This window comes from Salvelinus alpinus, chromosome 36, assembly GCF_045679555.1.
Source record: "Salvelinus alpinus chromosome 36, SLU_Salpinus.1, whole genome shotgun sequence".
Classification (NCBI taxonomy): Eukaryota; Metazoa; Chordata; class Actinopteri; order Salmoniformes; family Salmonidae; genus Salvelinus; species Salvelinus alpinus.
In genome coordinates, this window is record NC_092121.1 from 11358611 (window position 1) to 11386156 (window position 27546).

General features: G+C 46.3%; 1 protein-coding gene across 2 annotated transcripts in view; it reads right to left on the reverse strand.

Moving 5' to 3' along the window:
• LOC139564906 (3',5'-cyclic-AMP phosphodiesterase 4C-like) overlaps positions 1–27546 on the reverse strand; it is a 69834-nt gene that overhangs the window by 7010 nt on the left and 35278 nt on the right. The window contains exons 2-8 of one of the 2 annotated variants that reach the window (XM_071384791.1): positions 24582–24785; positions 23979–24015; positions 23726–23796; positions 21176–21225; positions 20639–20751; positions 6108–6201; positions 1019–1191 (exon numbers count right to left, since the gene is read on the reverse strand). In XM_071384791.1, coding sequence (XP_071240892.1) covers positions 1019–1191; positions 6108–6201; positions 20639–20751; positions 21176–21225; positions 23726–23796; positions 23979–24015; positions 24582–24785 — 742 coding nt within the window. Of the gene's footprint in view, positions 1–1018; positions 1192–6107; positions 6202–13521; positions 15343–20638; positions 20752–21175; positions 21226–23725; positions 23797–23978; positions 24016–24581; positions 24786–27546 lie in introns of those variants that run through there. The other variant, XM_071384792.1, reaches the window with a different exon arrangement.

The window sequence follows — 27546 nt, forward strand, 5'->3', positions numbered from 1 at the left end:
GACACTATGCATTGGGGCAGTTAGCGTTCTCCTGACAGCCGTCAAACCTAGATTTGTCCATCAGACTGCCAGATAATGAAGCGTAAATCTCGCCAATGGTGGCGTGCTTTACACCATTCCAGCCGACTCTTGGCATTGTGCATGGTGATCTTAGGCTTGTGTGCATCCGCTCGGCCATGGAAACTCATTTCATGGGTTTCCAGACTAAGAGTTATTATGCTGACGTTGCTTCCAGAGGAAGTTTGGAACTCAGTAGTGTGTTGCAACCGAGGACAGACGATTTTTACACGCTACGTGCTTCAGTACTCAGCAGTCCCGTTCTGTGAGCTTGTGTGGCCTACCACTTTGTGGCTGAGCCGTTGTTGCTCCTAGACATTTCCACCTCACAATAACAGCACTTTCAGTTGACCGGGGCAGCTCTAGCAGGGCAGAAATTTGACGAACTGACTTGTTGGAAAGGTGGCATCCAATGACGGTGCCACGTTGAAAGTCACTGAGCTCTTCAGTAAGGCAATTCTACTGCCAATGTTTGTCTACGGAGATTACATGGCTGTGTGCTCGATTTTACACACCTGTCAGCAATGGGTGTGGCTGAAATAGCCAAATCCACTAATTTGAAGGAGTGTCTACATACTTTTGTATATATAGTGTATCTGTGGAAAAGTTTGGTGAGTTTTCAGAGCAGTGTAATATATTTTACTCACATTAAATTAGAGCTAAATAAGAGCTTGTGTAAATATCCTGTGTTTTTCACCTACTGTACACATATTTACTGTAATGTAAAATTTTACAAATATAATATTCACCGCATCATAATATCCACTACAGTGCACATACAATAAAATAAATGTTGTAGAATGTTTATTTCACTCCCAAAAAAGAAATAATTCAAAAAGCTTTTTTTGGCTGGGTCTCAGCAGGATATGTCATTTTAAATCATCTTCGAAGTGACCGAGTGTTCATGTGTGAGTATGTGTAAGGGTCCACAGATCCCAGATCCAGTACAGGTATACAGTACCCTGGCCAGTGCGTCCTCCTGTTCCGTCTTGACTCCGAAGCGTGGCATGGTGGTGTTGATGGACAGGCTGGAGCTGTGTGTCAGCTTCTTCACTCCACTGATATGACACATGGGCTTGTCCCGCTCCCGCTCCCGCAGGGTCGGAGACGGGATCTCTACCTCATTCTGCTTATCTGGAGGAGACATGGAGGTCAGAGGTTAATTACAACAATTTAGAATGCTTGTTATAAGCATGCATTTATAACTTATTATTATAAAGGCTGTAGTGTGCTATATCTCTATAGTATGCATCATTACAGGGCTCACTTGTAAAGAGACCCGGGTCTAAATGACTGCCTGCACTGTAAACCCCAAGGCCTTTTTAACTCAAATACTTCTAGTAAGTTGAACTCAAAGTCATTATTACATAAAATGTTTATGTGGTACTGACTCAAAACGAAATCACATTAACTCAATTTTCTAAAGTTATGACAACAAATTTTAAAAAATCCCAGCATGCTCTACTGCAGGTTGATTTTTGGGAATTGTTTTTAATATCTGTGTTTTTGCATGTACATTGAGTGATTGATTGATTCATCTTATGTAAAACACAGTTAAATAACATACATTTTTCTAAACTAATCCAATAAATTAATTTGATTTTTTGCACCCGTTACAGAAATGGTTGTTCCAATTTAAATGCCTTAGGTAGTCTCCTCACACAGTTCCTAACCCTGGCAGTCATTATGAATGCAGGTTGTGAGTGAATACACAGTTCTACTGTTGGATAGCCTAACTCTGGCTGGATTCCAATAGGAATTACACATCACTTTGCAAGCCAGCATAAAGTGACTTGCAGGTAGGGTTGCAGAAGTCTGGTATATTTCCCAGGTTTTCCAGAAATCTGGGTTAGAAGATTGCTGGAAATCCTTCAACCTAGATTTTTTTGAAGGCCTGATGTGGCCTGTCAACCATGAGTTTCAGGCCACTGTATTAGAGTAAATCTAGGCCTCAAATGAAGGCCTTATGAGATATGTAATGTTTAATTATAATGATAACATTCAACTAGGAATTCACTTGGGGAAGGCCATAGGACTGAAAATGAACGAATTCAACATCCATGTTTCTGTCACTAACAAATACAGTCATGTGTGACGATTCCACAATTCACTCAAAAAGGCAAGGTACACTGGGAAATTATATTGGAGGCGTGGTTTAGAGGGGCCATCACTCTGATACAACTCAAATCAGGACCCCTACAAGCTCACAGTAACTCGATCAGTTTGATTAATAACTACAAAATCACTTTAAGTAATTGTACTCAGATATATTAAGTTTAACGCGTTTCCTCAAACGTTTTGAGTAATCAAATCAAATCAAATCAAATTTTATTAGTCACATACACATGGTTAGCAGATGTTAATGCGAGTGTAGCGAAATGCTTGTGCTTCTAGTTCCGACAATGCAGTAATAACCAACAAGTAATCTAACCTAACAATTCCACAACTACTACCTTATACACACACACAAGTGTAAAGGGATAAAGAATATGTACATAAAGATATATGAATGAGTGGTGGTACAGAACGGCATGGCAAGATGCAGTAGATGGTATAGAGTACGGTATATACATATGAGATGAGTACTGTAGGGTATGTAAACATAAAGTGGCATAGTTTAAAGTGGCTAGTGGTACATGTATTACATAAAGATGGCAAGATGCAGTAGATGATATAGAGTACAGTATATACATATGAGATGGGTAATGTAGGGTATGTAAACATTATATTAAGTGGCATTGTTTAAAGTGGCTAGTGGTACATTTTTACATAATTTCCATCAATTCCCATTTTTAAAGTGGCTGGAGTTGAGTCAGTATGTTGGCAGCGGCCGCTAAATGTTAGTGGTGGCTGTTTAACAGTCTGATGGCCTTGAGATAGAAGCTGTTTTTCAGTCTCTCGGTCCCTGCTTTGATGCACCTGTACTGACCTCGCCTTCTGGATGATAGCGGGGTGAACAGGCAGTGGCTTGGGTGGTTGTTGTCCTTGATGATCTTTATGGCCTTCCTGTGACATCGGGTGGTGTAGGTGTCCTGGAGGGCAGGTAGTTTGCCCCCGGTGATGCGTTCTGCAGACCTCACTACCCTCTGGAGAGCCTTACGGTTGTGGGCGGAGCAGTTGCCGTACCAGGCGGTGATACAGCCCGACAGGATGCTCTCGATTGTGCATCTGTAGAAGTTTGTGAGTGCTTTTGGTGACAAGCCGAATTTCTTCAGCCTCCTGAGGTTGAAGAGGCGCTGCTGCGCCTTCTTCACAATGCTGTCTGTGTGGGTGGACCAATTCAGTTTGTCCGTGATGTGTACACCGAGGAACTTAAAACTTTCCACCTTCTCCACTACTGACCCGTCGATGTGGATAGGGGGGTGCTCCCTCTGCTGTTTCCTGAAGTCCACAATCATCTCCTTTGTTTTGTTGACGTTGAGTGTGAGGTTATTTTCCTGACACCACACTCCGAGGGCCCTCACCTCCTCCCTGTAGGCCGTCTCGTCGTTGTTGGTAATCAAGCCTACCACTGTAGTGTCATCCGCAAACTTGATGATTGAGTTGGAGGCGTGCATGGCCACGCAGTCGTGGGTGAACAGGGAGTACAGGAGAGGGCTCAGAACGCACCCTTGTGGGGCCCCAGTGTTGAGGATCAGCGGGGTGGAGATGTTGTTACCTACCCTCACCACCTGGGGGCGGCCCGTCAGGAAGTCCAGGACCCAGTTGCACAGGGCGGGGTCGAGACCCAGGGTCTCGAGCTTGATGACGAGTTTGGAGGGTACTATGGTGTTAAATGCTGAGCTGTAATCGATGAACAGCATTCTCACATGGGTATTCCTCTTGTCCAGATGGGTTAGGGCAGTGTGCAGTGTGGTTGCGATTGCGTCGTCTGTGGACCTATTGGGTCGGTAAGCAAATTGGAGTGGGTCTAGGGTGTCCGGTAGGGTGGAGGTGATATGGTCCTTGACTAGTCTCTCAAAGCACTTCATGATGACGGAAGTGAGTGCTACGGGGCGGTAGTCGTTTAGCTCAGTTACCTTAGCTTTCTTGGGAACAGGAACAATGGTGGCCCTCTTGAAGCATGTGGGAACAGCAGACTGGGATAAGGATTGATTGAATATGTCCGTAAACACACCAGCCAGCTGGTCTGCGCATGCTCTGAGGACGCGGCTGGGAATGCCGTCTGGGCCTGCAGCCTTGCGAGGGTTAACACGTTTAAATGTTTTACTCACCTCGGCTGCAGTGAAGGAGAGCCCGCAGGTTTTGGTAGGGGGCCGTGTCAGTGGCACTGTATTGTCCTCAAAGCGGGCAAAAAAGTTGTTTAGCCTGTCTGGGAGCAAGACATCCTGGTCCGCGACGGGGCTGGTTTTCTTTTTGTAATCCGTGATTGACTGTAGACCCTGCCACATACCTCTTGTGTCTGAGCTGTTGAATTGCGACTCGATTTTGTCTCTGTACTGGGACTTAGCCTGTTTGATTGCCTTGCGGAGAGAATAGCTACACTGTTTGTATTCGGTCATGCTTCCGGTCACCTTGCCCTGGTTAAAAGCAGTGGTTCGCGCTTTCAGTTTCACGCGAATGCTGCCGTCAATCCACGGTTTCTGGTTTGGGAATGTTTTAATCGTTGCTGTGGGTACGACATCGTCAATGCACTTCCTAATGAACTCGCTCACCGAATCAGCATATTCGTCAATATTGTTGTTGGACGCAATGCGGAACATATTCCAATCCGCGTGATCGAAGCAGTCTTGAAGCGTGGATTCAGATTGGTCGGACCAGCGTTGAACAGACCTGAGCGCGGGAGCTTGTTGTTTGAGTTTCTGTTTGTAGGCTGGAATCAACAAAATGGAGTCGTGGTCAGCTTTTCCGAAAGGGGGGCGGGGGAGGGCCTTATATGCGTCGCGGAAATTAGTATAACAATGATCTAGGGTTTTTCCAGCCCTGGTAGCACAATCGATATGCTGATAGAATTTAGGGAGTTTTGTTTTTAGATTAGCCTAAAACCCCAGCTACGATGAATGCAGCCTCAGGGTGTGTGGTTTCCAGTTTACAAAGAGTCAGATAAAGTTCGTTCAGGGCCATCGATGTGTCTGCTTGGGGGGGAATATATACGGCTGTGATTATGATTGAAGAGAATTCCCTTGGTAGATAATGCGGTCGACATTTGATTGTGAGGAGTTCTAGATCAGGTGAACAGAATGACTTGAGTTCCTGTGTGTTGTTATGATGATCACACCACGTCTCGTTAATCATAAGGCATACCCCCCCGCCCCTCTTCTTACCGGAAAGATGTTTGTTTCTGTCGGCGCGATGCATGAAGAAACCAGCTGGCTGCACCGACTCCGTTAGCGTCTCTTGAGTTAGCCATGTTTCCGTGAAGCAGAGCACGTTGCAATCCCTGATGTCTCTCTGGAATGCTACCCGTGCTCGGATTTCGTCAACCTTATTGTCAAGAGACTGGACATTGGCGAGTAGTATGCTAGGGAGTGGAGCGCGATGTGCCCGTCTCCGAAGCCTGACCACGAGACCGCCTCGTTTGCCCCTTTTTCGGCGTCGCACAGGGTCGCCGGCTGGGATCAGATCCATTGTATTGGGTGGAAGGCAAAACACTGGATCCGTTTCGGGAAAGTCATATTCCTGGTAGGAACGATGATGAGTTGACGTTAATCGTATATTCAGTAGTTCCTCCCGACTGTATGTAATGAAACCTAAGATTACCTGGGGTACCGATGTAAGAAATAACACATAAAAAAACAAAATACTGCATATTTTCCAAGGAACGCGAAGCGAGGCAGCCATCTCTTTTCGGCGCCGGAAGTGACAGCATATTGGGGTTAACAGTGTGGATAAATGTTATATAACAATACATGCATTATACTGGTCAGTATTAACTAAAATATAACCCTCTTTCTAAATGGCAGCCGTATAGTGCACTACTTTTGACCAGAGCCACATACATAGGGCTCTGGTTAGTTTTCTAGAGGATAGAGGACTGAGGTGTATAAGGGATAGAAGACAGACAGAGACCCAGTCAGGAGTGCAGGTGAAAGGGGGGGTGTGTGACTCACCCAGGAAGGTAGTGGAGATGTATTCAGACACCTGGTTCCCTGAACGACTCATCTCTGACAGGTGAGATAGCTCCCGGTTCAACATCCTCTTAAACTGGGGGAGTAAACGGAGAGAGAGATGGAGAGAGGGATAGAGAGAGGAAGAAGGAGATGGAGAGAGGCAGAGCATGATATTATTACCAAGAACAGGAGAAGACAGAAGTTAGAGGTATTGCTTGAATAGTGTCCCTGAAATAATGTTAAAACTGGATTTCATACCATGCCAAAAATAGCACATCATACTCCATAAGAAAGGAAATCTGTACAAACCCCTTTTTAGCAAAATACATCTAACACATTGTTTTGAAAAACAAAACAATGGGGAGCAGGTAGCCTGGTGGTTAGAGTAAAGATATTTATAACTAACCCAACATAGTTCATCTGTGTCATTTTCAAAGCGCGCAGAACAAGCAAGGAGGTTGGCAGAGCCAAGCATGACCTAACAACATCCCATTGGCCCGTTCTAGCATGTCCTTGTGCAATAACTCAATTCGCCCTTGCACTCCTTGTAAACGTCATTTTTTTTAAACTTTGTCAAATTATCATGTCTACAAACTTAGTGCACTCTGTTCGAAACAGATTGTAGTTTTGGGAACAGAAAACTGTAGTGAGATCAGGCTTTGATGAGATTGGGCTTCGAAAAGAAAATCTGCATAATATCGTCCCAGTTCCAACTCGTGCCATACTCTCCCATACTGACGGCCGCCGAGCTTCCTCTCCTCACCATATATTGGTGGGGAGTGGAAATTCCAACCAGAGGCTTCAGATTTATACATCTGGTGAAACATCTGGCTCTATCTGTGGTTAGAGCATTGGGACAGTAACCGGAAGGTATCTAGTTTGTATCCCCGAGCCGACAAGATTAAAAATTGATCATTGTACCCTTGAGCAAGGCACTTAACCCTAATTGCTGGGATATACAAAACCTAATTGCTGGGAGTTGGGATATACAAAACAAACATTTCCAATTCACACATGCGCATTCAAGTTTTTATTTCAATCAATTTGGCACATTGTTTCAGGTATAAGTCGTTTCTTTTCAAAACTCTAAGTACAAACCTCTAACCTGATAACACTTGTAATGCCCCCTATCTTATGTTCAGAACCTTTCATTGTGCATTCATTGGAGTTGAACACATCTTTCACCCTTGAGTCACTCATGCAAAATCTGTTTTCCGTGAAATACCATGAGAACGTTTAGTTTAGTCATCAATACATCAGGCTCACCATAAAGTCATTTTAACTACCATTTTTAACTAACTAACTAACTAAGATACTTTCTTTTTGAAGTGCTTTTTGAAGTGCTGATAAAAATAATAGTAATTGTATTGTTAACAAATCATATCAAAAGTACAGTGAATATTGCATTTTGAAAAGTAGATACTTAGGTTGAATAAGCTTCCAAATTGAAGGAGTGATTTGGTGCAGTGAACAAGTGACTGTGAATTTGTTTGTTGTACTACTCAGTCAATTGAAGATGTACTTAGAGTTTATATTTTTGTGCTTAGACTGTTGAAAATGTACCACATACTTGTGAAAATTGCACCAACGTGATACGCACTTGAGTATGTGTGAAACAGAACAAATGATTATTATTAATATGAACCACTATACCTCATTCAGGATACAGGTCATACCAGTAAACAAAAACGAATACTGTACATCGGCTCTAACCTCAATCAAAAATGTCAACAATGTAGCAAAATATGAATTGTGTTTGATACTGATGTATCACACATCTACTGTAAAATAGTGAAATACAATTCCTAAAGAACACATGGGTTTACTATACAACATTCATACGGTACGGTATGACCTTGTCAACAGACAACCACTGCAGGAGCCTGACAAAGCAACAGCATGTTGGAGCAATGGTCGAAGAGCTGCCGTTTTTATACATCACATTCTGCGTCTGTTGGTGATGATGTCACACACCCTGCCTGCACAATGTCTGCTGGAATGCAGGTGAGAAAAAGACAACGCATGAATAGGATACATATGTTCCATATGGCTAAACAGAAAATGTACTGTTGCATAGACTTCATGTCGCGATATCTCAACCAAACATGAGCGGATCTTGAAGACTGGTATTGGAATGTGTTTTGTTACTAACAGAGGCAGTCACGTGCAAGCAGGCGCAGTGCGATTCGGACAAGTCCCCTCAGTCTGTGTCCTACTGACTGATCCTTCACACATAATAATCTCCATGGCAACCATAGAGGTTGCCCTAGCAACTGCCTCCTCACAGTCAGTCCTGCAGCATGATGGGAGTGAGGGAGGGAGGCGGCTGCTGCTTGGGTGACAATCTCAGAGACTAGGCAGGTGTCTCTGACCTTTCTCAAGGTCAATCCTCTCCTCTCCTCTCCATTCCTTTCCTCTCCTCTCATCTGCTCTTCTCTCCTCTCCCTTGTTCTCCACTCCCCTCCCCTGTGTTCTCCTCTCTTCTTCCCTCCACTCTTCTCTGCTTCTCTCTCCATCTCCTTATTTCTCTTACTCCTCTTCTCTGCTCTACTCCCCTTTCCTCTCCATTTCCTGCTCTCTCTTACTCACCTCTTTTACTACCTTCCCTCCCACTCTCTCAACCTTCCCTCTCTCACTCCTTCCTACTTCTATTTTTAATTACTCTCTCATCCCTTATTCCAGTCCAACCAGGTATTAGTGACAGTTCGACACGGTTAGAACAGTCAGGTCCCTTTCCCTCCGTCAGAAGCCACTACAACAGATAGATAGATAGATAGATAGATAGATAGATAGATAGATAGATAGATAGATAGATAGATAGTCATGATAATGCACCAGGTAGGTACTGTAGACTAGTTAGCCAGTCAAGCCCAGTGACACAGTTATGCTGCAGGATCAATCTCTCACCATCTCTCTCTCCATCTCTTTACTATATTGAGTCATAATCTGCCAACCAACACAACCCCAGTGCCAGGACACACAGACAGACGCCACACCACGCTACCGTGCTTCCTCATATGGCCCCCTGACTGATGGAACACAAGATGCCGGGGTGAAGCTGTGAGAGACGCAAAGGGGCATCATCAACCCTCTGATAACTGACTAACATATGGACACCCAGGGAAATGTGACATATATTGTAACAGGCAGGCTCTTCCTGCACTTCTTGTTTTTCAAATTACAATAGCAGTTTACAGTAATGCTCTTTGATGACAGCATGATGAATCAGCTTTCACAACCAACCATTCAATTTCACTTTGTTAATCAAAGTACTGTATATGCATGTATTTTGTGTTTGTTGCTAATGGTAAGGCTGTTGTTGGACTCTATCTTGTATCAAAACAAGAGTTGTCATATTGCAGCAGATTGCTAAAAACACTGTATGTAGAGAGATGGGGGAGTGGACCCAGCTAGCACATTTGGTTCCTTGGAAGTTGTGGGAGCGTCATTTTTTGGTTTCCCATTGGTTCTGGGAACGAAGCCATAAGTTTCCTGACTGGTAATACGTACGTTTTAAATAAAACTTTCTGAGAACGGAAGTGAAAATGTTGTCTGTTCTGGGAATGTAAATGTTTAGGTTGCAAGGAGGTTCTGAGAAGGTTTTACTATGGTTCCTTGAAAGTTTTCCTGGGCGTTTTAATTAATCTTCTGAGAACAGAAATTATAGGTTATTTGAAGGTAATTAAATAACGCTCTGAGAAGATGTTTCAATAAGACTTTTAATTACACTGCTAGCTTAGTTTGGGTTAACTGTTTTTAACTGTTTAGAAACTGTAACGATCGTCTTCCTCTTCTGATGAGGAATATGAAGGATCGGACCAAAATGCAGCGTGGTAAGTGTCCATGTTACTTTAATATAACAGAACACAAAAAAATACAAAAATAACAAAGTGAATGACAAAGAAAATCGAAACAGTCCTGAATGGTGAAACAAACACAAAACAACTACCCACAAACACAGGTGGGAACAGACTACCTAAGTATGGTTCTCAATCAGAGACAACGATAGACAGCTGCCTCTGATTGGGAACCATATCAGGCCAAACACATAGAAATACAAAACAAGGACAACATAGAACACCAGACATAGAATGCCCACCCAAACTCACACCCTGACCAACCAAAATAGAGACATACAAAGGATCTCTAAGGTCAGGGCGTGACAGAAACAGTTCAAAATTGCACACACATGTATTTTTTATTGTGGCAAGGTGTCAGTGAAATTCTAACCTATGATCTTACACTATGTATACAAAGGTATGTGGACACCCCTTAAAATGAGTGAATTCGGGCTATTTCAGCCACATCCGTTGCTGACAGGCATATAAAATCGAGCACACAGCCATGCAATCGCCATAGACAAACATTGACAGTAGAATGGCCTTGCTGAAGAGCTCAGTGACTTTCAACATGACACCAGAGCTACCCTGGTAAACTATAAGTGCTGTTATTGTGAAGTGGAAATGTCTAGGAGCAACAACGGCTCAGCTGCAAAATGGTAGGCAACACAAGCTCACAGAACGGGACTGCCAAGTGCTGAAGCGCGTAACGCTTAAATATCATTGGACTCTGGAGCAGTGGAAACACGTTCTCTGGAGTGATGGATCACGCTTCATCATCTAGTAGTCCGACGGATGAATCTGGTTTTGGCGGATGCCAGGAGAACGTTACCTGCCCAAATGCAAGGTGCCAACTGTAAAGTTTGGTGGAGGAGGAATAATGTCTGGGGCTGTTTTTCATGGTTGGGGCTAGGCCCCTTAGTTCCAGTGAAGGGAAATCTTAACGCTACAGCATACAATGACATTCTAGACAATTCTGTGTTTCCAACTTTGTGCAAACTATTTGGGGAAGGCCCTTTCCTGTTTCAGCATGACAATGCCCCCGTGCACAAAGCGAGGTCCATACAGAAATGGTTTGTCGAGATCGGCGTGGAACAACTTGACTGGCCTGCACGGAGCCATGACTTCAACCCAATCGAACACCTTTGGGATTAATTGGAACGCCGACTACGAGCCCGGCCTGCCCGACTTCACTAATCCTCTTGTGGCTGAATGGAAGCAAGTCCTCACATTACATTTACATTTACATTTAAGTCATTTAGCAGACGCTCTTATCCAGAGCGACTTACAAATTGGTGCATTCACCTTATGATATCCAGTGGAACAACCACTTTACAATAGTGCATCTAACTCTTTTAAGGGGGGGGGGTTAGAAGGATTACTTTATCCTATCCTAGGTATTCCTTAAAGAGGTGGGGTTTCAGGTGTCTCCGGAAGGTGGTGATTGACTCCGCTGACCTGGCGTCGTGAGGGAGTTTGTTCCACCATTGGGGTGCCAGAGCAGCGAACAGTTTTGACTGGGCTGAGCGGGAACTGTACTTCCTCAGAGGTAGGGAGGCGAGCAGGCCAGAGGTGGATGAACGCAGTGCCCTTGTTTGGGTGTAGGGCCTGATCAGAGCCTGAAGGTACGGAGGTGCCGTTCCCCTCACAGCTCCGTAGGCAAGCACCATGGTCTTGTAGCGGATGCGAGCTTCAACTGGAAGCCAGTGGAGAGAGCGGAGGAGCGGGGTGACGTGAGAGAACTTGGGAAAGTTGAACACCAGACGGGCTGCGGCGTTCTCACAGCAATGGAGGCTGTTATAGCAGCAAAGGGGGGACCAACTCCATATTAATGCCCATTATTTTGGAATGAGATGTTCGACGAGCAGGTGTCCACATACTTTTGGTCATGTAGTGTATGTTCTTAATCCATTGAATAAGTCTACTGCGCCACCAGGATGGTCTATTTTAGTCTATTAAAATCGACCCCATTTCAAAGGAAACAAGCACTCATTAGGATCAGGTGTGGCCAATTACTGGGCGCGGCCAACACACCTGAACACACTTAACAAGAGAGAGGATAGAGAGAGTTCTGTTGACGCTTTGAACGGAATGTATGTATTTTTCAATAACATTCGCAGAACATTCTTTGACCGTTACTAATGTTTTCTTGTGTTTTTTATGGAAAGTGTTCTTAATGTTCTGAGAACATGATTTTAAATTGAACCGTGAGGAAACCTGTAGAAAACGTTATGCTGAAGTACTGAAATTCCCACGTTGTTTCTTAACGTACTCTGAACTATTTGAGAATATTCCCCATGTTAAACCAGTTGGAGAACGTTCCTACAACATTACCAACATTATTATTAAATCTAACCATGTTTGCACTTTTAGGACATTTTTGTGCTGAGAATGTTCCAAAGCCAAGCAACTGTTCTGCAACATTCCCACAAAGTTGTAGGTAGGTTGTATGCAAAATAGCCATAAGACAACCACGCTCTCACCAAGCTCTAAGAAACATACGGTTCTGAGAACGTTATGTGCTAGCTGGGTAAGATGTTGTTGTATGTTTCTCAGTAAAGCACAGACAAGACAATGGTTCACGAGGGCACAGTCACTGCCACGGACAAGAGAGCTCGGTCAAAATAACAGGGTCAGTAGCTGGTTTGATAGAGACATCTGCTATCAACTACACGCTGCAACATTAATAATATCTCCGTAAGTCCTATCATGTCTCGGCCTCTCAAAGAAAAATACAAAACTATTCTGACATTGACTAAGATCACCGGACAACACTGAGATAAACACACACAGCATTGAGCTGAGATATCCTTCACTGACACTGACACTGAACCTGTGTGTGTGTGTGTGTGTGTGTGTGTGTGTGTGTGTGTGTGTGTGTGTGTGTGTGTGTGTGTGTGTGTGTGTGTGTGTGTGTGTGTGTGTGTGTGTGTGTCGATAATGGAGATGGACATCTTGTGATAAAGCAGGCTACCTGCTGTAACAATAGGACAATAAAGATTTTCTTAATAGGAATTTCTGTACGATTTCAAGGGAATATTGTCTGTGGTTTGAATGGAGGAAATGAGTCTCTAAGGTGAACAGTTTTGAGTTTATATCTTCAGGTTGAAGTGTACTGCAGCTGAGGTTTAGTGCTCTCAGCACCACGGGCAGCATGACGACACATTACAGGGGGAGTTTAGGGTTAATAAATTCTGAAAACTCAATGCCTTTTCCACTTCAGTGCCCACATGCATAAATAATGCATAGAATATGAAAACAGAGTTGCTGAGGGAAAATATAAACACACAGTCACTCAACATACATCCTGTTATGCCTGTCATCTTTAGGTCATCTCCTCCCTGTCCCAACTGGTCCCTGCAATCCACACAACTAAAACGCACACAACTGACATGGTTCTCTTTTCAACATGAAACTTCAACGGCTTAACAAAATCACACCTACTAAGTAGAAAGGACAGATAACAGCCTAAATAATGCACTAAACAGCAAGGGTGGAAAAATAGTTAATCAAAACAGCTATCCAAGATGGCTGTCTGTCTGTCTGGCCCGGTTCCCTTCCCCTCCCAGCCCTACCTGGTCCCACCATCCGATGAGCCAGGGTCTCGAGCAGGTCTCACAGAACAGGTCTACTAGAGGTGTCCTGCGCTCCGTTGCCATCCCAGACCCTTCCAGAACCCCTCCGGCAGCCGCACCTAGGTCCAGCTCCAGGTCTGGCCCTCCTCCCCTCCCCTGCAGCTGGCTGTAGCTGGTGGAAGAGCGGGGCAGCCGGTAGCCGCCTGGCACGGGCGAGGGGCAAGGGGACGGCGAGGCGGGGTCAATGGCCTCTACCACGCCCATGCTTAGGGTGACGGGGGGCGAGGGGCGCTTGCCCAGACAGGAGGACCGGTAGTGGAGCGGGCTGGGGGTGGGGGCGCTGCAGGTGTCCCAGCAGCATGAGGAGGGATTCGTCGTCAGCGTGTGGGCAGCGTGTAGGCCGCAGCCGGCCAGGCCGGGACACTCCAGAGCGACAGCTTCCCCCCGCCGAGGGTGGGGGGCGAGTGGTGGAGGGGGAGAGGGACAGGGTCCACTGGTGCTCACAGTCCGTCCCTACATGCAGTTCTCCTGGAAGCAGGCCACCCACCCAGTGCGTCCAGATATGGGCCCCAGTGTGAGGATGGTCCACAGATGAGGATGCCCTGCAAACGGCAGGCCGGGAGCCCCCTGGATCCCCAAGCTCCAGAGACTACATCTCATCCCAGCTGGTGAGCAGAACTGACCCAAATCAAACAGCAGAGTGGGGAGAGGGGGAGGATAGGATGGGAGAAGATGGAGAGTGAGAGGGGGACCGTCTGAAGGGCAAAGAGAGGCAATGGAGGAGAGGGAAGAGAGAAAAGCCAAGATGTTGTAATGAAAGATAGAAGGTCAGACAGACAGACAGATGGAGATAAAAGAGCACAGAGGAGCTTAGAAGGATGGCGGGATGGAAAGACGGTGATGACAGGGTGGGAAAGATGACCGTAGTATTGAGCGATGGGACAGAGGAAGAGGACAGAGAGTGACAGAGAGAGAGAGCAGGAGACAAATGGCAATGGAGAGAGAAAGAGAATGAAGGAGACAGAGAGAGAGAAAAATAGGGAGCCAGGCCTGTGATGTAGCTAGCAGACGGGTGATCAGGCTACAGAATCACAGCGGAGCTCTCGGTGTGGGGAAAAACAGGCTCTCTCCTCGTCTCCCTGCGTTGCGTCTACTCTGCAAAGTGCCCCTCCCCCACAGTGCACCGGATCCAGGGGCCGGGCCCAGTCGTCCTCCTGCTGCATCAGCCCCGTATGTGCCTCAGCAATGATCCCAACACACACACAGTCCACAGTCCTCCTCCCAGTAGCTTCCCCCGCAGTATCCCAGTCACTCCATCGTGTCTACCTGGGCTGGTTAAATTATGTCTGAGGTTGAAACTAATCCAAGAGCTTCAGGCTTCCCTTATTTTTCCTTCCTCTTTCCTTCCTCCGCCGTAGCAAAGCCCTGCTGCCTCCTGTAGCGCCGTCTCCCTGGATGCTGTAGACAGCCCTTGCAAGCTAATCAGCCAGACAGCATGCACTTGTGTGTGTGTGTGTGCATGCAGCCTGAATGCGCATGTGCTGCAGACAGCATGTACACCTGTCGGAAATGTGTGTGTGAGAGAGAGCGAGTACGAGGGAGGGTGTTCATATGTGTGTGTGCATGTTGGTGTGGTTTTGTGTGTATGTGTCTTTATGGCGCCCGTCTGCTCTTAAAGACCACAGCATTCTCTCTGCTTCTCTGTCAGCCAGGAGCACACACACACTCCCCCCTCTCTCACTCCATCTTTCTCTCTCTTGCCCTCTGTCTGTCTCTCAAACACAGGCATCCTTACACACATACAAATCCAAACTGCTGTCTTTTGCGTTCTGAAACAGTTGCAACATGCTACATTCCCCTCAGGGTGACAAGAAAAACAAGAATACCACACTGTCTCTTTTAGACACAACACTGTTGAAGGAACCTTGCCTCTTTTTAATTGGTCGCTTCCCGGACCACAAGCCTTGTGGTCAGAGTGGTGAGCCAATGAGTAAAAGGGAAGGGCAGACCCTGTTGTTCGATAGCAACCAAGGTTACAGCAGAGACATCAGCATCAGGACCCCTCCTCCCTCTTCTCCTGTGCTCTGTGTCTTCCATTCCCACCCACAGACCCCCCCCCCCTCTCTCTCTCTCTCTCTCTCTCTCTCTCACATTTTAAGCGGAACATCTCGCTGCAGCTCATGCATTCATGTGCAGGAATACACATCCGCTACAAACACAGACTCTAAACAGCAGTATACAGTATACACACATCACACATACCTTTGTACATATAGAGCATCTGACAAATCTTTTGGACATTCTGTGTACATGCACACATACATTCCCTTCGGCCTCAAAAGGACAATACACAAATCTCAAACATCACTGGGACTAACAGCTCCTGCGAGCCACAAGACTGTGATAGCCCACTGAGCTAAAAGCAAGACATTATCCTGGGGAGCTAACCCAAGTCGTCACATGTCAGACAAGGTTACTCATCACGAGAGTGTGGCTGACCGAACCACCTCTGTTACATTAGCTTGTCCAGTCCACAGTCCACATTCACACAGTTCAGTTCTGCCAAATGCAAACAAGCCTCTCAGACATGAATGAAACATACAGTATGGGAGACTGATAATAGTATTGATATTTAGTTATGCACAGTTGGACTAGGAAACACAAATACGTTGAGGTTGTGGTAGAGGGTATAGGAGAGGGGCATGGACAGATGAAGAGGCCAGGTGTAGTATAGGGTTGTGGTGTGTGTAGGGTAGTGGCAGTTATAGTCTAGGGTAGTGGTAGTTGGGGTAGTGGTAGTGGTGGTGTAGGGTAGTGGCAGTGGTAGTCTAGGGTAGTGATAGTGGTGGTGGTAGTGGTAGTGGTGGTGTAGGGTAGTGGCAGTGGTAGTCTAGGGTAGTGGTAGTTGTGGTGTAGGGTAGTGGTAGTGGTGGTGTAGGGTAGTGGCAGTGGTAGTCTAGGGTAGTGATAGTGGTGGTGGTAGTGGTGGTGTAGGGTAGTGGTAGTTGTGGTGTAGGGTAGTGGTAGTGTAGGGTAGTGGTAGTGGTAGTCTAGGGTAGTGGTAGTGTAGGGTAGTGGTAGTTGTGGTGTAGGGTAGTGGTAGTGTAGGGTAGTGGTAGTGGTGTAGGGTAGTGGTAGTGGTGGTGGTAGTGGTAAGGTAGTGGTAGTGGAAGTGGTAGTGGTGGTGGTAGTGTATGGTAGTGGTAGTGTAGGGTAGGGTAGTGGTAGTGTAGGGTAGTGGTGGTGGTAGTGTATGGTAGTGGTAATTGTGGTGTAAACTAGTGGTAGTGGTGGTGTAGGGTAGTGGTAGTGGTAGTTGTGGTGTAGGGTAGTGGTAGTGGTGGTGGTAGTTGTGGTGTAGGGTAGGGTAGTTGTGGTGTAGGGTGGTGGTAGTGGTGGTGGTAGTTGTGGTGTAGGGTGGTGGTAGTGGTGGTGGTAGTTGTGGTGTAGGGTAGTTGTAGTGGTAGTGGTGGCGGTAGTTGTGGTGTAGGGTAGTTGTAGTGGTAGTTGTGGTGTAGGGTAGTTGTAGTGGTAGTGGTGGTGTAGGGTAGTGGTAGTGGTGGTGTAGGGTAGTTGTGGTGTAGGGTGGTGGTAGTGGTAGTGGTGGCGGTAGTTGTGGTGTAGGGTAGTTGTAGTGGTAGTGGTGGTGTAGGGTAGTGGTAGTGGTGGTGTAGGGTAGTTGTGGTGTAGGGTGGTTGTAGTGGTAGTGGTGGCGGTAGTTGTGGTGTAGGGTAGTTGTAGTGGTAGTGGTGGTGTAGGGTAGTTGTGGTGTAGGGTGGTTGTAGTGGTAGTGGTGGCGGTAGTTGTGGTGTAGGGTAGTTGTAGTGGTAGTGGTGGTGTAGGGTAGTGGTAGTTGTGGTGTAGGGTGGTGGTAGTGGTGGTGGTGGCGGTAGTTGTGGTGTAGGGTAGTGGTAGGGGTGGTGGTAGTTCTGGTGTAGGGTGGTGGTAGTTGTGGTGGTAGTGGTGGCGGTAGTTGTGGTGTAGGGTAGTGGTAGTGGTGGTGGTAGTTGTGGTGTAGTGGTGGTGGTAGTGGTGGTGGTAGTTGTGGTGTAGGGTGGTGGTAGTGGTGGCGGTAGTTGTGGTGGTAGTGGTGGTGTAGGGTAGTGGTAGTGGTGGCGGTAGTTGTGGTGTAGGGTAGTGGTAGTGGTGGTGTAGGGTAGTGGTAGTGGTGGTGGTAGTGGTGGTGTAGGGTAGTGGTAGTTGTGGCGGTAGTTGTGGTGTAGGGTAGTGGTAGTGGTGGTGGTAGTTGTGGTGTAGTGGTGGTGGTAGTGGTGGCGGTAGTTGTGGTGTAGGGTGGTGGTAGTGGTGGCGGTAGTTGTGGTGTAGGGTAGTTGTAGTGGTAGTGGTGGTGTAGGGTAGTGGTAGTGGTGGCGGTAGTTGTGGTGTAGGGTAGTTGTAGTGGTAGTGGTGGTGTAGGGTAGTTGTAGTGGTAGTGGTGGCGGTAGTTGTGGTGTAGGGTAGTGGTAGTGGTGGTGTAGGGTAGTGGTAGTGGTGGTAGTGGTAGTGGTAGTGTAGGGTAGTGGTAGTGGTGGTGTAGGATAGTGGTAGTGGTGGTGTAGGCTAGTGGTAGTGGTGGTGTAGGGTAGTGGTAGTGGTGGTGTAGGGTAGTGGTAGTGGTAGTGTAGGGTAGTGGTGGTGTAGGATAGTGGTAGTGGTGGTGTAGGCTAGTGGTAGTGGTAGTGTAGGGTAGTGGTAGTGGTGGTGTAGGATAGTGGTAGTGTAGGGTAATGGTAGTGGTAGTGTAGGGTAGTGGTAGTGGAAGGTAGTGGTAATGGTGGTGCAGGCTAGTGGTAGTGGTAGTGGTGGTGTAGGATAGTGGTAGTGGTAGTGGTGGTGGTAAAGGTTGTGGTAGTGTAAGGTTGTGGTAGTGGTGGTGCGGGCTAGTGGTAGTTGTAGTGGTAGTGGTGGTGTAGGGTAGTGGTAGTGGTGGTGTAGGATAGTGGTAGTGGTGGTGTAGGATAGTGGTAGTGGTGGTGTAGGGTAGTGGTAGTGGTGGTGTAGGGTGGTGGTAGTGGTGGTGTAGGATAGTGGTAGTGGTGGTGGTGTAGGATAGTGGTAGTGGTGGTGTAGGGTGGTGGTAGTGGTGGTGTAGGATAGTGGTAGTGGTGGTGTAGGATAGTGGTAGTGGTGGTGTAGGGTGGTGGTAGTGGTGGTGTAGGGTAGTGGTAGTGGTGGTGTAGGGTGTAGGGTGGTGGTAGTGGTGGTGTAGGATAGTGGTAGTGGTGGTGTAGGGTGGTGGTAGTGGTGGTGTAGGATAGTGGTAGTGGTGGTGTAGGATAGTGGTAGTGTTGGTAGTGGTGGTGCGGGCTAGTGGTAGTAGTAGTGGTAGTGGTAGTGTAAGGTTGTGGTAGTGGTGGTGCTGGCTAGTGGTAGTAGTAGTGGTAGTGGTAGTGTAAGGTTGTGGTAGTGGTGGTGCTGGCTAGTGGTAGTAGTAGTGGTAGTGGTAGTGGTGGTGTAGGGTGGTGGTAGTGGTGGTGTAGGGTAGTGGTAGTGATGGTGTAGGGTGGTGGTAGTGGTGGTGTAGGGTAGTGGTAGTGGTAGTGGTGGTGCGCGCTAGTGGTAGTAGTAGTGGTAGTGGTGGTGTAGGATAGTGGTAGTGGTGGTGTAGGCTAGTGGTAGTGGTGGTGTAGGGTAGTGGTAGTGGTGGTAGTGGTAGTGGTAGTGTAGGGTAGTGGTAGTGGTGGTGTAGGATAGTGGTAGTGGTGGTGTAGGCTAGTGGTAGTGGTGGTGTAGGGTAGTGGTAGTGGTGGTGTAGGGTAGTGGTAGTGGTAGTGTAGGGTAGTGGTAGTGGTGGTGTAGGATAGTGGTAGTGGTGGTGTAGGCTAGTGGTAGTGGTAGTGTAGGGTAGTGGTAGTGGTGGTGTAGGATAGTGGTAGTGTAGGGTAATGGTAGTGGTAGTGTAGGGTAGTGGTAGTGGTAGTGTAAGGTAGTGGTAATGGTGGTGCAGGCTAGTGGTAGTGGTGGTGTAGGATAGTGGTAGTGGTAGTAGTAGTGGTAGTGGTAGTGGTGGTGGTAAAGGTTGTGGTAGTGTAAGGTTGTGGTAGTGGTGGTGCGGGCTAGTGGTAGTTGTAGTGGTAGTGGTGGTGTAGGGTAGTGGTAGTGGTGGTGTAGGATAGTGGTAGTGGTGGTGTAGGATAGTGGTAGTGGTGGTGTAGGGTAGTGGTAGTGGTGGTGTAGGGTGGTGGTAGTGGTGGTGTAGGATAGTGGTAGTGGTGGTGGTGTAGGATAGTGGTAGTGGTGGTGTAGGGTGGTGGTAGTGGTGGTGTAGGATAGTGGTAGTGGTGGTGTAGGGTGGTGGTAGTGGTGGTGTAGGGTAGTGGTAGTGGTGGTGTAGGGTGGTGGTAGTGGTGGTGTAGGATAGTGGTAGTGGTGGTGTAGGATAGTGGTAGTGTTGGTAGTGGTGGTGCGGGCTAGTGGTAGTAGTAGTGGTAGTGGTAGTGTAAGGTTGTGGTAGTGGTGGTGCTGGCTAGTGGTAGTAGTAGTGGTAGTGGTAGTGTAAGGTTGTGGTAGTGGTGGTGCTGGCTAGTGGTAGTAGTAGTGGTAGTGGTAGTGGTGGTGTAGGGTGGTGGTAGTGGTGGTGTAGGGTAGTGGTAGTGATGGTGTAGGGTGGTGGTAGTGGTGGTGTAGGGTAGTGGTAGTGGTAGTGGTGGTGCGCGCTAGTGGTAGTAGTAGTGGTAGTGGTGGTGTAGGATAGTGGTAGTGGTGGTGTAGGCTAGTGGTAGTGGTAGTGGTGGTGTAAGGTTGTGGTAGTGGTTGTGCGTGCTAGTGATGGTGGTAGTGGTGGTGGTGGTAGTGGTAGTGGTTGTACGGGCTAATGGTAGTGATGCTGTAGGGTAATGTTAGTGGTTGTGTAGGGTAGTGGTAGTAGTAGTGGTGGTGGTAGTGGTTGTGTAGGGTAGTGGTAGTAGTTGTGTAGGGTACTGGTAGTGGTAGTATTAGTGGTAGTGATAGTGGTAGTGGTGGTACGGGCTAGTGGTAGTGGTAGTAGTAGTGGTGGTGGTAGTGATGGTGTAGGGTAATGGTAGTGGTAGTGGTGGTACGGGCTAGTGGTAGTGGTAGTAGTAGTGGTGGTGGTAGTGATGGTGTAGGGTAATGGTACTGGTAGAAGTGGTAGTACCTTGTTGGATGCCATGTCACCGACGCTGCGGTGGGTCTGGATGGTCTCCAGCTGGTCCAGACACCAGTCTAACTCCGCCAGAGTCTCCCTTGCCATCTGCTGGTACGTCTCATCTACACACATACACAGGAGAGAAGACGGTGGCATTAATGTGCTGTATGTATTATTATAACCGGTATGACCTCAGCATTGATATAATATAGTGTATCATAATATAATGGTCTGTGTAATGGGTCATATTCTCTGCATCTGTTCTCTTGAACTGTATCAGCCAAATTGCTACATTTGTCATTTCTTAGAATTGTTCAGTTGAGACTCCAGATTGACACTTATTATTCAAATCATCTGCCGAATTAAATGCAGCCTATCGGTATCCATTATTGAGAAAGCCACAGGCCATGGTGCTGCAAATTCTCCTATTAATATCGGTGCATGAGTTTTTGGAAGCTTGAGTGCACACTACCAAAACACTGTGAGTTGTGTGGGAGAGTGTTCCCAATCAGTAGCGACTAAAGTTCATTTTAGCAGGAAACCTACCAGAGAGTGTTGCCTGGGGAACAGTGGGTTGGCTTGTCACTGGTGACCTCCTGTGGACAAATATATCATTACATCATCAGACGAAATGATAAAGCGCGCTCTCTAGTGGACTCTAAGAACATTACGGTTGTATAGGGCATGAATTGTGTAGTGTAACAACATAACAAAGGAAATAGATAAGCAAACATATTTAACCTCATCTGTATTATGGACAATAACATTTGTGAGGAATCATAAACTATTTGCATAGATCTGCATCGCAGTCTTTTGAAATATTGTTGAAGCCAATAATATTAAAAACAATGCCTCGTTTAAGCGAGGCTCTCTCAGCTCTCAGCTGTCTCTTCCTCTACATGGAGGTTCAACTTGCAGTCTAGTGAGGGAGGATTCTGTTTGGAGCTGAGAGCATCATGCTCACTAATTATGGTTCTAGATAATTCCACGGTGCATTGTTACTGCTTATATTGACGTACTGCTAAAAAGCCTGCCAACTCATGCTCTGCCTGTTTCTTGCATTACAAAGGAGGATATATTTAGCATTATTGACCACTTCTATCCTTGTGAATACCCAGTCAGTCAGGTAGTCAGGCAGTCAGTCTATCTGTCAGTCTGCTGGTCAGTCAGTCAGGTAGTCAGCCAGTCAGGCAGTCTTTCAGTCAGTCAGGGACTTCCACTGGGGACATGATGATCTCAGCAGAACACGATAAAGACACAATGTGATGAGAGTATTGCCACATTATAGCCTACTGATAAGACACAGTTCTGACAAAATAGAAGGAAGAAATGTCATATTTACTAAAACTACATATGAAGAGTTTAACTCAAAAACACTACATATCCATTTTCAGAAATGTTGGTAAATGAACTGTTATTGTTTAACGAAATAATGAACAGATTGTTGTTTTTTTCACTATCTAATCATGGCATTTGGTTGTTCAATGACAGACATGTATTTGTTTAAATCTATCACTTGATCGTTTCATTTCAGAGAAACAAATAATAATGTGTTTTTTTTTGCGAAATTCTATATATCCGCCTCATTCTCAGAGAAATAAGGAGTACTGTCAGGTTTTACACAGTCAAATGTAACAAATAACTACATTTTTTATAAAGAAATGTGCTAATGATACATTTCTGACATCAATATAATAAAAAATAACTATTATAATAATTCAATACAGTAATATGATATCTGTATATAAAACATTTACATTTAACATTTGAGTCATTTGGCAGGTGCTCTTATCCAGAGACGACTTATAGTAAGGCATTCATCTTAAGATACAGTAGCTAGGTGAGACAACCACATATCACAGTCAAATATACCGGACACAAACATTCCATTCCAGCTAAACAATGGATATATAGCGTTTTGCAAAAAAACACATTTCCATACACATCTAAAATCTATTAAGAAAACATCTGAGAACAGTAATATTTTCCACACACATGAAGGTACCCACAATTAATCATTCCTGATGAAAAAAACACAAGTGTGAAAAATTGGTTGATATAGAGTTTTGGAAATAAACTCTTGATATTCCAGAGAGAATAAGGACTGCACAGTTACAATATAGACACAGTGGGAGGATATCATTCATGCTTCGGTAGAGAAGAGAGATGTGACCACATTAAGAGGGGTTGAAAGGGTAACGTGGCACAGTTACAATATAGACACAGTGGGAGGATATCATTCATGCTTCGATAGACAAGAGAGATGTGACCACATTAAGAGGGGTTGAAAGGGTAACGTGGCACAGTTACAATATAGACACAGTGGGAGGATATCATTCATGCTTCGGTAGAGAAGAGAGATGTGACCACATTAAGAGGGGTTGAAAGGGTAACGTTGCACAGTTACAATATAGACACAGTGGGAGGATATCATTCATGCTTCGGTAGAGAAGAGAGATGTGACCACATTAAGAGGGGTTGAAAGGGTAACGTGGCACAGTTACAATATAGACACAGTGGGAGGATATCATTCATGCTTCGGTAGAGAAGAGAGATGTGACCACATTAAGAGGGGTTGAAAGGGTAACGTTGCACAGTTACAATATAGACACAGTGGGAGGATATCATTCATGCTTCGGTAGAGAAGAGAGATGTGACCACATTAAGAGGGGTTGAAAGGGTAACGTGGCACAGTTACAATATAGACACAGTGGGAGGATATCATTCATGCTTCGGTAGAGAAGAGAGATGTGACCACATTAAGAGGGGTTGAAAGGGTAACGTTGCACAGTTACAATATAGACACAGTGGGAGGATATCATTCATGCTTCGGTAGAGAAGAGAGATGTGACCACATTAAGAGGGGTTGAAAGGGTAACGTTGCACAGTTACAATATAGACACAGTGGGAGGATATCATTCATGCTTCGGTAGAGAAGAGAGATGTGACCACATTAAGAGGGGTTGAAAGGGTAACGTGGCACAGTTACAATATAGACACAGTGGGAGGATATCATTCATGCTTCGGTAGAGAAGAGAGATGTGACCACATTAAGAGGGGTTGAAAGGGTAACGTGGCTGACGGAATGCTACTGACTTGTTAGTGGGTGTCGTGACATTGGCGAGGATGGTGAAGTTGCTTCTTACAGTTCGCAGACTGGCCAACACCTGGGGGATGGACGGACGGTGGGTGGTGGGGGCGGCGGGGAGAGGGGCAGAGAGCGGAGCGAGACAAATTCACTACATACTCAGTTTAGCCCCTTTCAAGTTCTTTACTGCATGTTCTATCTTTAGGCAGGAAGGAGGAAGTGTACACCACTTCATCAACAAACTGCAGAGCTGGTGCTTACCTGAGCAAAAGGGGTGACTATGAGATCTTCTGCATGCCTGTAGAAAGAGAGATAGAACATGAACAAAGGAAGGAGATGACAGTCAGCAGGATAGATGGAGAGTTATCGCTGAAGTGTAACCTCTATGACAGTTTACATTAACACATATGGGATATATATGTGAACCAATGGTATCCATAGCCCTATCTGAATCTAAACCAAATGTTTTTGGTTCTGACCAAAAAACATCTTTCTGAAAGGGAAGCAGACCAAGACAAATTACACCGCTGTGAAGCGAAAAAGATTTGAGTATATACATTAGCATAATACTGCCATAATCATAAATGCCAAGTCGGCTGATTGTGATTGTATAGTGAGTAATGTATAGTGTTGCAGCAATCTGGAGTGTCAGTGAGGCTACTTTCACTCAGAGTGGTTTTAGCCATGTGGATTAGCCAAGGTGGTTTTGATGGCATGTGATGAACACAGGAAGTGGAGATTGTAAGGGGGTACATACTCACCATACCAGGGTTCAATTAGCACAATACTTTAGCTGGGCCTGGTGCAATGGAACCAATGGAATAGTCTTATAAGTTCAAACCCCCGCCCAGGGTTGATACTCACCCCTCACTGTTGATGGAGGAGTTGCGTGACATGTTCTTGGGGGACATGTCATAGTCGGAGTCTGATCGGTACAGGAAGGACTCCCTGCGCTCCCCGCGACTCCTGCACCCCTCTGTGGTGAAGGAGGGGTGCAGCCCCAGCACAGGACTCGCCTGCGAATCCATGGGGCTGCGGCCGGGCGAAGGACCATTCTCTGAGTCAAAACTGAAAGACAAAGTGAGAGAGACAGGAAAGTTGTCTGGATCAATGCTTCATTAAAGGCATTTTCCTGTGTTTTATATATATTTACACACTAAGAGGTTCGAATAAATCTGTGAATTTGTAAAAAATATGATAATGCCCTTTTAGTGTAAGAGTTGTTTATTAAAAAGACAGCCTGAAATTGCCTTTGAGGAGTCTGGATTTCCTGCTTATTGTCTCCTGATTCCGTGAAACCTCCAACCTCGATTTTGGAAAAACCAGTGAACGTATTGAATGTTCCCGGAATTTTGCAACCATAGGTGGGAAGAAGTTGTGGCCTGCCTGGTGACATCACCAGACGGTAAATTAGGTAACAGACCAATAAGAAAGAGAGTTCCAAACCTCTCTGCCAATAACACCTAGTATTCCTCTCCCCACTCAGACCCCAGACAGACAGAGAGACAGACAGACAGAGAGACAGACAGACAGACAGAGAGACAGACAGAGAGACAGACAGACAGAGAGACAGACAGACAGAGAGACAGACAGACAGAGAGACAGAGAGACAGACCTAGCAAAATTCTTGCTTGAGAAATTGCTCTTTGCTAAGTAGCTATTTTTGTATCTTTTTGACCATTTTAACTTAAAACAATCTCACCAAGGTACTTATTGTTATCCAGGAATTAATTGATATTGAGATATTTAAAACAATATATATGGGGGATTGGAAATGATGCAGACAATTACTTTGATGGAGCTACAATTTATCTGCAATATTAAAGCTGATCCACCCCACCCCAAAACATTTTTAAGAAAATGATGTGTTGAAGGAGAGACAGACATGTATAAACAAGAGTTCAGCCCAGGACAGCTGATCTGCATATACACACAAGAGCACCATAGCAATCTAGCGTTACAGACAACCACATGACCCCAAACACAAGATTAGGAATAATCTCAAAGAGATCCAGTCAAACGGAAGCTTAGTGAGAGTTTAGCCAAAGTGTACACAGAAACATACTTCTTTAGGTTTAGAGGGGGGTTTCTCTTTATGGAACCATGAATGTTTCTCCAGCTTCATCAACAATGAAAAGCACATCATGGAGGGAGATATTGTGAAGACACACACACACACACACACACACACACACACACACACACACACACCACAGGGCCTATTAACTGTGCATGGCTACTTGGACACCATGAATACCTGAGAGGAAGGTGGGAGTGAGACGACCGTCTGCGCTCTATACTGCGGTTGAGCTTCATACGGCGGAAAAACACGGAGTTCCCGTGTCCCCGAGTGTGGTCGTGATCAGGGGACACAGGTGAGTTAGCGGAGGGGACGTAGGGAGAGGTGGGGGTCAGGCTGGGCGTGGTCAACTCCTCGGGGGTTTCCCACAGATTCATCTGTCGTGTCAGCTTCCTCTGACTCATCTCTGGAAGCTCTGGGCACGACGGAGAGGACTGACGGAAGAAACCACCATCTCTCCCTCTTCTTCTCTCTCTCTCTCCCTCTTCTTCTCTCTCTCTCTCTCTCCCTCTTCTTCTCTCCCTCCCTCGCTCCCTCCTCCCTCCCTCCCTGCCTCCGTCCGGACCAGAAAAAACTCTGTCTATCAAACTTTGTCTGCTACTGCCAACACTTCAACCTCCCAATCGGTCTGTCAGTCACTCTCCCTCCTACGCTCCCCCTGCCCCCTGCCCCCTGCCTTGTTCCACGGTTCAGTAGCCCAGCTCACGTCCCAGACAAAGAGAGTTCTCCTGCACACACCAGCACAAAATCCTGCCAGTCAGAAAGCCCTTGATAACAGACCCTAATCCTATAGTTTTATTCCTGGTCCCAATCCTCAGAGTCCACGTTCAGTTGAAGTCTTCAAGCTTTGATCATGAAGCCCTGGAGTACTGCTGCATTGGCTCACTTCCTGTGTTCACCTCCACACCACTTTGTTCCCTGTTTCTCAGCAGCTTGTTCTTCCTGTGTAGGTTTGTTTTTGTTTATTCTGTCACTGAAGGGCGGCGGTGCAGCTGTAACCCACAGCCTCTCTCTCAGCTATCAGCTATCTGAACAGGGCCACTCTCAGGAGAGGGCTTCTGATATTTCACTAGCTCAGCTCTCACTCTCTATCGCTCTGTCTGAGTCCATATACTTTTCCTGTGTGTCCTCCTCCTGCCTCGCTGTCCTTGTCCTCCCCGACCAGGCCCCTCAGGGACACTGTGGCTGCCACTCTGCCCGGGCGTCTGCCCCGTGTCTCACCCACACTCACACCACCTGGAGGACACACCTTTTCTTCGCTTTCTCAGCCTGTTTTTTTCTCCATTACTTTCTTCACCTCCGCCTGCTTCAAGCGTGTGCTCTCTTTCTCTCTCCTTATCTCACTGCTCACCGTTTCTCTAGCAGCAACAGACCACCGGCAGTAGAGAGAGAGAGAGAGAGAGAGAGAGAGAGAGAGAGAGAGAGAGAGAGAGAGAGAGAGAGAGAGAGAGAGAGAGAGAGAGAGAGAGAGAGAGAGAGAGAGAGAGAGAGAGAGAGAGAGAGAGAGAGAGAGAGAGACAAAGTGGATGAGGATGGAGAAAGGAGTCAAGGAGAAAAAGGAGGGAAGGGCAGAGGAGAAGAGAAGGAGGAGTGACTCATGGCCTGTGGAACTGTTTACAAGAGCATGCATGATTTGTTTCCAAAACATTATTTTTTAACATCAACAGCCAAGCCAACAGCCAAGCTTCTTGACCTTTGCAGTACACCGAAAGACATAGGCCCACTGACCAAGTACAGAGCTACTACACA